The 12,276-nt window shown below is 28.7% G+C and overlaps 1 protein-coding gene and 1 long non-coding RNA gene across 3 annotated transcripts in view; one reads left to right on the forward strand and one right to left on the reverse strand.

Annotated features, from left to right (window-relative positions):
• The window catches only part of LOC106677980 (uncharacterized), an 8,055-nt gene extending 2,490 nt beyond the window's left edge, over positions 1 to 5,565 (reverse strand). The window contains exons 1-5 of one of the 2 annotated variants that reach the window (XR_001342680.2): positions 5,307 to 5,565; positions 4,920 to 5,016; positions 4,735 to 4,835; positions 4,097 to 4,258; positions 2,177 to 2,333 (exon numbers count right to left, since the gene is read on the reverse strand). This is a non-coding gene — a long non-coding RNA (uncharacterized lncRNA). Of the gene's footprint in view, positions 1 to 2,176; positions 2,334 to 4,096; positions 4,259 to 4,734; positions 4,836 to 4,919; positions 5,017 to 5,306 lie in introns of those variants that run through there. The other variant, XR_001342681.2, reaches the window with a different exon arrangement.
• A 661-nt stretch (positions 5,566 to 6,226) lies between these two features.
• LOC106677982 (translocator protein) lies at positions 6,227 to 11,650 on the forward strand. Its single transcript, XM_014416222.2, has 5 exons — positions 6,227 to 6,271; positions 6,404 to 6,556; positions 7,030 to 7,150; positions 11,118 to 11,212; positions 11,305 to 11,650. Exons 1-5 carry the CDS (start codon positions 6,242 to 6,244, stop codon positions 11,491 to 11,493), a joined length of 588 nt encoding a protein of 195 aa, XP_014271708.1. The 5' UTR covers positions 6,227 to 6,241; the 3' UTR covers positions 11,494 to 11,650.
• The last annotated feature ends 626 nt before the right edge of the window (positions 11,651 to 12,276 follow it).

Consider the following 12,276-nt stretch of genomic DNA (forward strand, 5'->3'; position numbering starts at 1 on the left):
TATAATGGGCAAATTACAGAAAACACTACTGCCAAAACCCTCAGGAGTGAAAAAGAAAGAATGTTCAGAATGGCCCACCACAGTTATCCAGATAGAGAGTCTCTACTAACACTCGGAATAAAGGCCCACAGGACTGAGCCTACAGTGAAACAGAAAATAATTGTCTGCCACAGCCGGATTCAAACCTGGGTCCTTGACATTATTAGTACAGTGCCTTACCAATGAGCCATTCACACCCACACTAATATAAGCAACAATTTTTCTAAATCTGTGTAATCAATCACATACATATACTGAGCTTTTTTTTTAAATACCTATGTCTAGAAGATCTGTTGTAAAACTTCTTATACTAAGTTGTGTTAAAAGTTTTAGGTATTTATCGCACTTAATTTTTTCTAAGTATGTAAATGTGATTATTATTTAATATAAAAAATTCAGTATATGTGCTAATATGGTTAAGAAAATATTTTAATAGTTACTTTCTGACAAAACGTTTCTAATTTGCTAAAAATATAAACTTTCAGAGAAATCACTAATAACTTAAAAACCAAACTAAAATATGTTGCATATTGTTATGCTATTTTGTTTACAATATTTCATAAAAATGATTGAAATAAAATTTCAGATGGTAATTCTAATTTATGGTTATTATCCTACCTGCCCCTAAATAGTTCCCACAGTAGCATAGTTTGACTATGACAAATTTCAACAGTAAAAATTTCTACTAGTAAAAACTGAACAAATCAGTTCTATGGTACCCTCACCTCATAATACTAACTTTGAATTTTTTAACTCCTTTCAACTTTTAACTCTTAATAATAACTTTGAACTTTTTAAAGATTTAACCCAACCATATAGAATATTTTATCAATTTTCCATCAAATACCAGGAAGGCTAAGTAAAATTGGTTAGGTAGGAGTAAGTAAAATCTACAATGTGGGAAATATGTTTTTATTTTTCACATGTTTTATTAATTATTGTTTTAGTTTAGATGCTCAGAATAAAACAATTATCATCCATTTCTGAACATACTACCTTGCTGCTGAGACCTCTACTATCCCAATCAGAGAGTATAACTGTAAAAGGAACAAGAGAGCTTATGAACTAGTTAAAGCCGTAGAAAACTCTAAACTACCTCCTTCGTATAATGAGGTTCCTATTCCCTAAATTAAATGGGATATTTGGAATGGTGGTTAAAAAAAATATAATTTGGAAATTGTCACCCTAAATACTATCTTACACCAATTGATTCAAATTTCCACACAGTACTATTATTCTCACATTATTAGTAAAGACTTTGATCATGATGTTTTCTACCAGATTATGGATATTAAAAACACTATTTCACATATTTTAACATAATACAAGATGATATAACATATATATTATATACATTTGACTTTTATTCTTATTATGTAACAGAAGTGGGCACACATGAGACTAAAGAGTGCCACAATCCTTCTTTTTTTTTTGTTATTGACAAGAGACATCAAGACATTGATTGAAAAGAGCCACACATAGATACATACAATTTATTCTTATTTAAGTAATTTCCTCTCTTCTCATGTCATGTATGATGCTAAGATAGCGATTTTGGCCTAACCACTAAATTGTATTTTATTTTAACTAAAATCAGAATTATTTGGATATACTGCTATTTACCAGACTAATTCAAAATCTGGTGTAGTGCACGCATCACACTACTTTCACTTACCACACCAAATATGTCCCTAACATATTTGTATATTGGTGGGCTGATGTTGAAGTTATCACTATTTATATGTTTTAAAAAAAAATCTAAAGACCAGAAAATACAAAAATTATGAACAAAAAATTTCAATTGTTAATTCACAAAAACATGAATTTCCGTTGAAAGCTCGATTTCAAAATATTTAACAATTGCAATAATTTCCCTTACTATTCCATATATAGGTAAAAAAATTAGGTTTGTAAGGTCATCAATCAGCAATAGGGTACCTTGTATCCATGAAAAAGAAAAATTAATATCATAGTTTTCAAGATTTGTGGATTAGGGTTCAAAAGTACTCAAATATTCAAAAGTACTCACATAAGAACAAAAAAACACATATAAAAAATATAGTTATCAAAAACAAATTAATAAAAATCAAATACATAAAATAAAAATATATTTTTTAATAAAAGTTTCTAACAACCATCATTCTTTGGGTAAGTTTTTAAAACTTGGAATAAAATTAGTTATGAGCAATCCAGACTCAGAAGTTCAGTAAGAGGTTGATTGGTCAACTGTGACAGATGTTTAAATTCTCGTTCATCATTCTGGAGTATAAAGATTCACAACATGTACCAAAAATCTAAAATAGACAACAAGTAGCTTTATTTAAGTCTGGATATTTTAATTCTAACAGGAATTCCCAAGAATTCATAGGAAAAGCCTGATTCTCTTTCATATTTTATTTGACTCCAAAAAGAGCCACATTTGGTTACTGTTGTTATATAAGTTTAAATAACTTGAGATTTTAATTTTAAATACTAAAAAAATAAAAAGCATAATTTATGTGATATTTGATACTGTCATAGCCGAGCATATAGCTCTTCAGTCTGAAGCAGCATCGAATCACATCCAATCTCAGTGGTTTGGCTTTAATTTTTTGGTAGATTAATAAAAAAATTACCTCACTTAGGCTAGAATAGGAAAGCAATCAGTCCAATAGCCCATTCTCCCTTTCCTGGTACTTACAAGCTTGTTAAATGTTGGGGATGTGAGAGGAAATAAATTAAATATATTCTATCAATTTATAAAGTGTTACCATACTCAATCTTGTTTCATTAATTTTATTTCCAAAAATAATATTTCATTTCAGATATTATCCCGTACATAAAATACTTCAGAAGTGATTTATTCTAATGGTACAATTTGCTAACTTTTCTACCAAAGGAACTAAGATATATTAAATAATTTATTCCAAGACCAAATCTGATTTTCTTTTTTTATTAGTATTGATTAAAAGTTTTTTTACCAAAGAAATTAATAAATGATATAGCAACCTAAAAGTTTCTTCCAATTTTTTAATTACACACAAATAATTTTATTTGGCCAATCTTAACAAACTCTGCTAAAAACTGAAGTATACAATCCATCTTGGTTATATAAGGTATGATACTAGAATGAAGTAGGCAGCAGTTATTAAAGCTGAACTACTCTTGTAACCAACCCAAAGGAAAATATGTCAATTCAGTTTCTCGAATCATTGCACAATTAATGAAAAATCCTTTATTATTTATATGTTACATAAATAGTTACATAAGGCTTTGGGAGTATCAATCATTTGTATAGTCTGAGTACTTAATAAAGTTGTAATTGAAAAATAATGAGTCATGTGTTTCATAACAATGACAAAGATGATTTTTAAGTACTTGTCCTTTTCAAAGAAAGTAAACAACACAACTTTTTATGGAAATTATGTAACAGAGAAATTATTTATAAATTTTTAATATTTGATTTATCAATGGTAGACTAACATTTATTTATATACATTTTTATTTTGTTTTCCTTCAGTTTTATCAAAACAATGAAGTAAGTAAAATGCAAGACACTTAAGACTAGTCACAATTTTATTAATACCCCAATTAAAAAGGATTAGACTAAAAGAGGTTAAAATTAAACATATCTACTGCCATAAAAAAGATAAATAAAATCTATTTATAAAATTGGTTTAAAAACTGAGATAAAAAGTGGAATGAATCTCTAATTTATGAATTTCTCATCCTTCACAATTGTTGATGCTTGGAAAAAATCAGAAAACAATTGTTGATGATTCAATTAAAATTTTGCCCCACTTGGCATACCTAAATTAATTTGAAATTAGACAAATATTTTTTTAGTTGATTGTTAAACCAACTTTTTATTACTTTCAGTTCATACAATAATTACTAATTTTCATCAGCAGTTTATTATTTCATAAACTTTTAAAAATCCATTAAAATACTTATATAATCCCTAAAATAAACAAATTGTAAATATTAGAGTATGATGATAATATGGTTAACTAGTATGCATTACTGAGAAAAAGATTCTAAAATAGACACCAATTAAACAATTAATCATTTAACTGACCTCCATTAACATAGCTGATGTAACATAACACATAGTGTCAGCTTTAAATGCCTCACCAGTACAACTCAACAGCACCAGTTCAAATCCAGCCTAAGGGTGAAATGAAAACTTGATTCTGTGGCATGGTTGTAATAGGTTGGTTACCTCTAGTTACCCTACCCTCTACGCAAGAAATGACCAGGAAGAGGTCATAAAAAAAAGAGAAAAAAAAGTTAATTATTAATTGATTTGTTCCTCCAAATTACAAGTATTGAAGTTATCTACTAAAACATTTTCTGTAACATTACATCAACCATTTCTTAATCTCATCATCCATTATCAGTATAATAACTTAACTTTTTGTATTTGGAACACTTAATTAAAAGTCCTTCATTCAATGATACTATTAAATGATGCAATTTGTAACTTTTTTGAACATAAATAATTTTTAGTAAATTTATAAAAATTATTGTTTTATTTTTTGAATATTATTATTTTATTTTCTACTTAAAAATTATAATTTTTACTATTTGTCATAATACTATCAAAAAATTGTCTGAATTCTGCAATAATCATGAACATAATTAGCATGAAATAATTATAGTTTTTCTCTTGATTTACTAATTAAAGACATCTCTATAAAATATAAAATGCTTCACCTAATGTGCCGATTATGGGGTTGGTATTAAGAAGCATTGTTGACTCTGGACACCAACCCTAAATAAGACTGTCCGTAATTTCTGTTTTCCAACAGATATCCCTAATATAAATTTACTTGATTAGAATTATGCCATATGAAAATAATTTAGTAATTTAGAATAGTGTTAATTTATGGTATAATTACATGATTTAATCTTGTCCAAGTTGAAGTATGGGAAGTAGTTCACGTGAAAAAGATAAATGCTTATCTCCTATATGTTTGTTTGTGCTGTCCAAGATAACTGAAACATGAAATAATATCCAGTCATCTAAACAAAAATTGAATGGAGTGCCTCTTGTAAAGTTTTATGTCCTCAAGCATTTCTGGAGGAAAGTGAAGTGGGAAAAAAAACTACTTTATCTATACTACCCTAATAATTGTACCCTTTACAATTATTAAATTCATTATTAATTCATATTAGGTGGTGAAAGTAGCAGCATGGTAGCGCACCTGTCTACCAACCCAAAGGATATGAGTTCAAGACCCGGCCCTAGCCAGGATTTTTCGAACATATAATTACATAATACTCACTCACAGCCTCCCCATGGCATTTGTGAGGCCCGTAAGCTCATTGGCACTCACCCATTGGTGGCACTCTCAAAAATAGGCATGGGTGTGATGAACCCACCCAATGAAAACCTCATCAAGAAATGCGCGATGTATTTCCATTGTAGATCCTGCGAGCCCTGGACCTCCACGGTCTGTCGTGTCAGAAGAAAAAGAAGATTAATTCATATTATAATAATAATTCATTATTAAATTACACAAAATAAATTTTAAGTTTATATTAAAATAATGACATAACAATGGAACATCTTTGGTTGACCATGTGTTTACAAACAGTTCTGAAATAAATTAATTTAAAATTAATATTAATCCAGGTCCAGGATATATTTGGAATTAGTAGAATAAGGAACTGTAACAATGATAATGACTAAGTGTTTTAGGTAGTACATAGCTCCAGATATGTAAATATCGAACAGAATCTGAAATACGTAAACAAACAGCTAAGTGCAGCTCATTAATTTCTCCTTCCATTACCCTTAGTAGAAATAGGTAACATTTCTATTTTTTTTTAAGGAAACATTTTTTTTTTACTTCCATTTATTAAGCCCTACAACGTGGGACGAAACATTGGCTTACATTAAATAATTTAAATACTATTTGAGTCGTTTTATTTTACCGCACCCGGATTATCTTCCTTTTATATATTACACAGAGTCAATCAACAATCTTCCGATAAGTAACATTTTTAGTTTGAATTATATTATTACTTAATTATTTAATATAGTGTTTTTTCTCTCTAATCTATCTATTTATTTCATTAGAATCTGAAAAAAAAACAACACCGAAGTATTTCATTTAATATTTTTCCTGTTCCGTGTCAGAAGAAGAGTTTAAACTTTGATGCTTTCTTTCTGCCATTATGAGATGCAGCTTCGTGTTCTGGAGTAGTTTATTTATGAATGCAGCATATAGCTTTGTTATCTCAGAAGGTAGAACTTTTTCATTAATACTTCTCAATTTCATTATTTATAATAATGCATTATATAACTATATTTCGCTTATCGTTGACTCAATACGTCATCAATCGAAGGGAGATTACGGTAATATAAAGGTTTCCTTAGGTGTGGCTCACTAACATTCCTCTTCTGGCATACAACCAAATTGCATTTACCATGAGTAGCGATTTATTACCAATGATTGGGGCTATCGCCCTGCCACATTTAGGAGGTATAGTGGGTGCGAAATTGTATCCAGCGACACAACCTTGGTATGAAGTAAGTATACATGACTCAAATCTTTCCATACCTACCTGCAATTGTATGTTAATCTGCAATCGTTTTTGTTGTTTCTTAGTTTTTATAGTCAGTGGATGTCAGGTTATGATCAAATGTATTTTTTTATTCTTTCCAAGATTAATATTTTTACTTTACAAGTCATGTGGACTGCACCATTTCCTATGCTTTACAGTCATATAAACCTTCTCTCACTCTCGTAAAGGAACAAATACTTTAATCATTTTTTAAAAAATAAATTAACTGTAAGTAACTCCAGGATTTTAAAACTAGACTTGTTCCATGAAGTAAACAACATTATTTAAAGAACATTATATTCCTTCAACATTTTATAGTTTTGACTTTATGAAATAAATGCCATGTTTTTAGCTAATGGCAGTGAAAATCATCTTTATTTACAACTTACATTGTATTTAAGTGTACATTTTAATTATTCTTTCAATTTTAAAATTTAGGGACTCAGAAAATCCAGGCTTGTACCTCCTAACTGGGTATTCCCCATAGCTTGGACATCATTGTATACTGGAATGGGATATGCATCTTTTCTGGTTTGGAAGAGCGGCGGTGGATTTGAAGGTACATGAATTAATTAAATTTAGAAACACAAAATCCTTTGTATTAATTTTTTTTACTTTCACTTACCTATAAATGGTATATAGAGTAAGGGGGAGCATTGCAATCGTGCGAAATTTCGAATCCGAATTTTAGACGGAAATTCACGTTTTAAGGTCCTCTGTCTCCTAATAACAAGTCTCTAGAAAGAGTTTGTACATATATGGGACAAACTAACTCAAGCGAAACTGAAATTACCTACTTGAGGCTTGTGTATGTCTAAGATGTTACTTTTTTAATACAATAGATTGATCGGTAATGCCTCTTTTTTTTCACACTTTTCGATTTTCTCAATAATAGTTTTCTAACCATTCTGATTAAACTCCGTAAATAAATGTACAATTATATAGTCTGTAATATCAGCTAAGTCGTATCCGGTTTTACAGGACTCAAATTCCGAATTTCCAAAATATCTTCATCTAAAGTACCTTTCAATCCACGAAGATGGTCTGGGCTGCGGACAAGAAAAAGCAAAACAATAGTTCCTAAACTGTCCTAGACCATTTTTCATTACCGACGTTTTGACAAAGGTTTTTATCAGATCATTGAAGATGTAAAGAAGGAACCCTATGGTATTGTCAATACCCTAAGCATTGAGTCGCTTGTTTACAACTTCACTCATAACATCAGTCAGATGAAGACACATAATGTGGGACGAAACGTCGGTAATGAATAATTGGTTGAGAACTATTATTTTGTTTCTTCTTGATCGCGACCCTGGTCATCTTCATATTCAGTTACGTTCAATTATTTATAAATAAATACTTATTATTGATGTTCTCAAAGATTAATCAATAAAACAATTATATCAAGGCGACGTTTCGCAACTTTATTGTTTGAAGTCATGAAAAAACGATTTAAAAAAAGAAAGATAAGAATTTCTTCAACTACCTATTAAAAAGTACAATATACAGAGTATAGTCTTGATTAATAACTACAAACATTACTCACAATTGTGTTCTACATTGCTGTGATAACACTAACTCCAGGTTTGTGTCAGAATTGAATAGGGTTGAAATGGAGAAGGGTAAATGTGGGTTTTTCCAAAATGTAACTGTTTTTTTCAGTATGTATCCAGTCTGTTATTTCTGTTTTATATTTAGTACTGGTAATTATATCTTATATATAAGTCCATGAGGTTAGAATAACATGAATTTAAATTTTGTACATCTCATTTTTTGCTGATTTCCCAATTCTTTTTTTGCTGGATCTACACACTTCCTACCTCCCGCAAATCCAACTCTTGTACAAATATTCGGTAAACAAAGGAAGTAACAAACGTTGACATCTATACACTTGTATGTTCTTGTGACTTTTGTCAGCTATTATTCGATTTACACTCGACAAAATGAAAGGAAACGTAAATATTATCAAAGTAGGAGGTAGATGATAAAAATTCATTCAGAGATATTAGTACATAAACTGTAAATTAAACTTTCATTCTATAATTTTTATCAGATATTTATAAATTTAATTACCCAAACATAGAATGTCTTTATAAATCTATATTTGTGATATGATGAATAAATAATAAACATGCTTGATTTTGTTCTTTTGAATTTTTTCGGCCATTACATTCGATTTACTCTATTCTCATTATAACAAGGAACAAAATAAAGATAATTGAAATGAAAGAAAACGTAAATATCAGCAAATTAGGTTGTAAATGAAAAAAGTTCTTATAAATAGTACAACATAACCTTCCAACGTCGTTCTAGAATTATTTTTAGAAATTTTCAATTTAATTAGCTAGAAATATAATGTATTCATAGGTATATATTTGTGCTATGTTAAATAAAAAATAAACTGCTAAAGTTAATTAACAAGATTTGAAACACTGTTTCTACACCGAATCGATGGCATTTTAAAATATACGAACTTAAACAAGAGTTAATTATTGAATCCAAAGGGTGAGAAAATTCTTTAACACATGGAGAGCAGAAATATTTATCTTTGTCAGTTCTAAAACAATGCAAACTGAAAACAAACATGTGGATGCAGCGCAAAACATGTGGATGCAGCGCAAGGGCTATTGATTTGTATCCAAAAACCGACACTTGATGGGTCAAGGCGCTGTAATACCTTTAATTTTGTTTGTTTGAAATAATTAAACATTTCACAATTTTATGCATTTTAATGTATTAATTATTTTAATAGTAATTAAGCATATTATTATATAAGTAATATCATAATAGCATATAAGTAATTAAGCAATTTAGTAATTTTAATGTATTTTTAAAATATGGAAAATGGATAATATAAATTATGAAAGGTATTGATTATTAACCTGAGAAGATAAAATGAAAAATATTTTTTGAAGCCCTAGGTTTTAGGAAAAATAACAATTAGCACAGGAAATCGTAGAAAATAAGGGAGAATGACGAAAAATGCACAAATAAAAGGTCTGCCTTAACTGAGTTCTAACTGGAGGGCTTGGCTCATGCTCTTTAATAATGTTTGCTTGAGATATAGTTATTAAATAATTACTTTTTTGATTTCACTTATCCTAAATATGAGCCTTTCAATTGACAGGATGATTACATCATAAAATCATTATTAGTGTTTTCAATATTGATTTAATAATAATTTGGCATGGAATAAATAGTTAAGAGCTCATTGTACATTTTACTGTTTTATTTTGATATTTCTGCATAGATTCATTCGAAATTAGTTTGGGAAAGTATTGTCACAGTGCATAATACAACAATATCTGTTCTGAAACAGGTGAGGATTAATTTATATTGATAGGTGGGTGGTAAGTGAAAATTGAGTGATGCCCGCCCTACACCAGATTTTTACTTAATATGTTTATTTCAATTATTACTTGAATTTAGTTATTTTTAATTTATTAATATTAGAAGTGTTTTTTTCAGTTTATTGCTATTTTTAACAGTATTGCTATAAACCATTAGGACCTGCTCTAAAGTTATAGTATTATTTATGGAGAAAACGGGACATTATGTTTGGAGATTTCACAAAAACAAGGTTCTCAAAACCTGATCATTTACAAATTTTTACAATATATTTGCAACTGTGTTGAAATGCATTTACCAAATTTTTTTCTTCAGTTTTCCTCAACAAAGCCTAATGAAGAGTCTTGATCTAAATACTTAAATTTAAATTAATTTACTAAGAGCATTGATTATTTAAGCATCACATTTCCGCAGGTTGGAAATCAAGGAGGTCTGAAATTGTTGTCATGAATCTTACATTTAACGATTAATAATATATGATTTAATAGTCCAAACTTCTGATTTTAAAAATAACTTCCAATTTTGATATACATCTTACAATTAGTTGTTCGATAATGTTAGAAGCTCTAACAATTAAGATAACAAAATTAATACAGTTAGCCCTTTGCTAAAGAAAGAGATATAAAATAAATGTTCTAATTACAGAAGGCCATAAAGTATCGATATTCTACAGAAGAGGATTGATCTTTAACTATATATATATATATATATTTATACATTATTATAATGAATAATATATACTATTATATACTCTTATCATTAATATTATATAAATTATATATACACATATGCAAATTATATATACAGTTTCCACCTTCGAAAAAGAAAAAACACTAGATCAGATTTGCTTTTTGATGCTGAGAAAAACATTTAGATGTAGGTACCCTTTCTCGTTTTGAAATAGTATTTTATTATAAAAAAGTGGGACACCTGTGGTGGAGAGGCTAGGCTTGGCTTGAATCCAAATGACTGATGGATTTGTTGCCAATGCTAGGTACATCTTTGGGAACTGCAACGGGAATTAGTAGAGAGGAATAGTGAACCAAACTGCAGGAGGCCTGGATTCTTTAAGAGTTGTAATAACAAGAATGATGATGTTTTATTTGTAAAACAATAAAAGTTATTTTAAAACCTAAAATTAGGAATCATGAGTTATATTAAATTTAACTATTTATCAGGTGATGCTAGGATTGCTTTGTTCCTGTATGGTTCTCAATTGCTCCTGAATTGGGCTTGGACTCCTATCTTCTTTGGTGCTCATAATATCAAAGGGGTATTTATATATATATATATATATTTTTTTTTAAAAGAATCTTTAGTTTTTATGTTTAATATATTATTCATTGATTCATTTATTGCTTTCAGAGCTTAATTGATATGGCAATGTTGGTTCCTACAGCAGCAAGTTGTGCGCTTGCATTCAATAAAGTAAATAACACTGCAGGTTGGCTCATGGCACCTTATGTTGTATGGTTAGGATTTGCTACCTACTTGAATCTGCGAATGTTACAGTTAAATGGAGACAACCAAAAACCTGCCAAAGCTAAAAATTAAATTTAAATATATTTATAAATTTTTATATTCAATGTTACAATCTAAAAAGTGATTAAATTTGTCTTTCATTAATTAACATTATAAAAAATTAACAAGGAAAAATAAATTATCTGTATTTACTTTTAAAATACATAATAAATAAGTTCCTATTTTGTTATTTAGTTTACATATATAATGCATTATTAATCCGTAACAGCATATTGAGAAGTAAAATAAATAAATAAAATTCATGTAATGAATGATCAATAATATTCTACTTATCATATCTGCTTGACAACCTCATATAAATAATGTTATATATTATAATGTCAACCTCATTAAAATAATTAACCCAGTTGCTAAATTTCTGATTGAGTCTGCACTCAAATGTTTTCAATATTTCATTTTTTTTTTTCTGTTACTTAAACAAATTGTCTATGAATTATTCATTAGCTCATTTATAATTTAGTCTGATTCAAAACCAAAGAAAAAGAAAATCTGAAAGTTTACATGAACAGTACAGTACAGAGTTGTATGATGTAAGACATTAACTGCAGAACCATCTATTTATAGATATGAGAGAATAAATAAATAATGATATAAAAAGTTGTCACTAAGACACAAGACACAATAAGACCTTCATGATTACATAATGGATCCAATAAGAAGGTATTGAAAAAGAAAAGACCAAACAAAATAATTCTAACATATTTACTTACTTTCATCCTGCTGTCAAGACTATTTTAAATGCATTAAAAAAGTACAAATAAACAAAAAATTACTGTACCCTGCTTCGGAATAAAA

This window comes from Halyomorpha halys, unplaced genomic scaffold (genome assembly GCF_000696795.3).
Source record: "Halyomorpha halys isolate HHAL.00 unplaced genomic scaffold, Hhal_1.1 Scaffold116.1, whole genome shotgun sequence".
Lineage (NCBI taxonomy): Eukaryota > Metazoa > Arthropoda > Insecta > Hemiptera > Pentatomidae > Halyomorpha > Halyomorpha halys.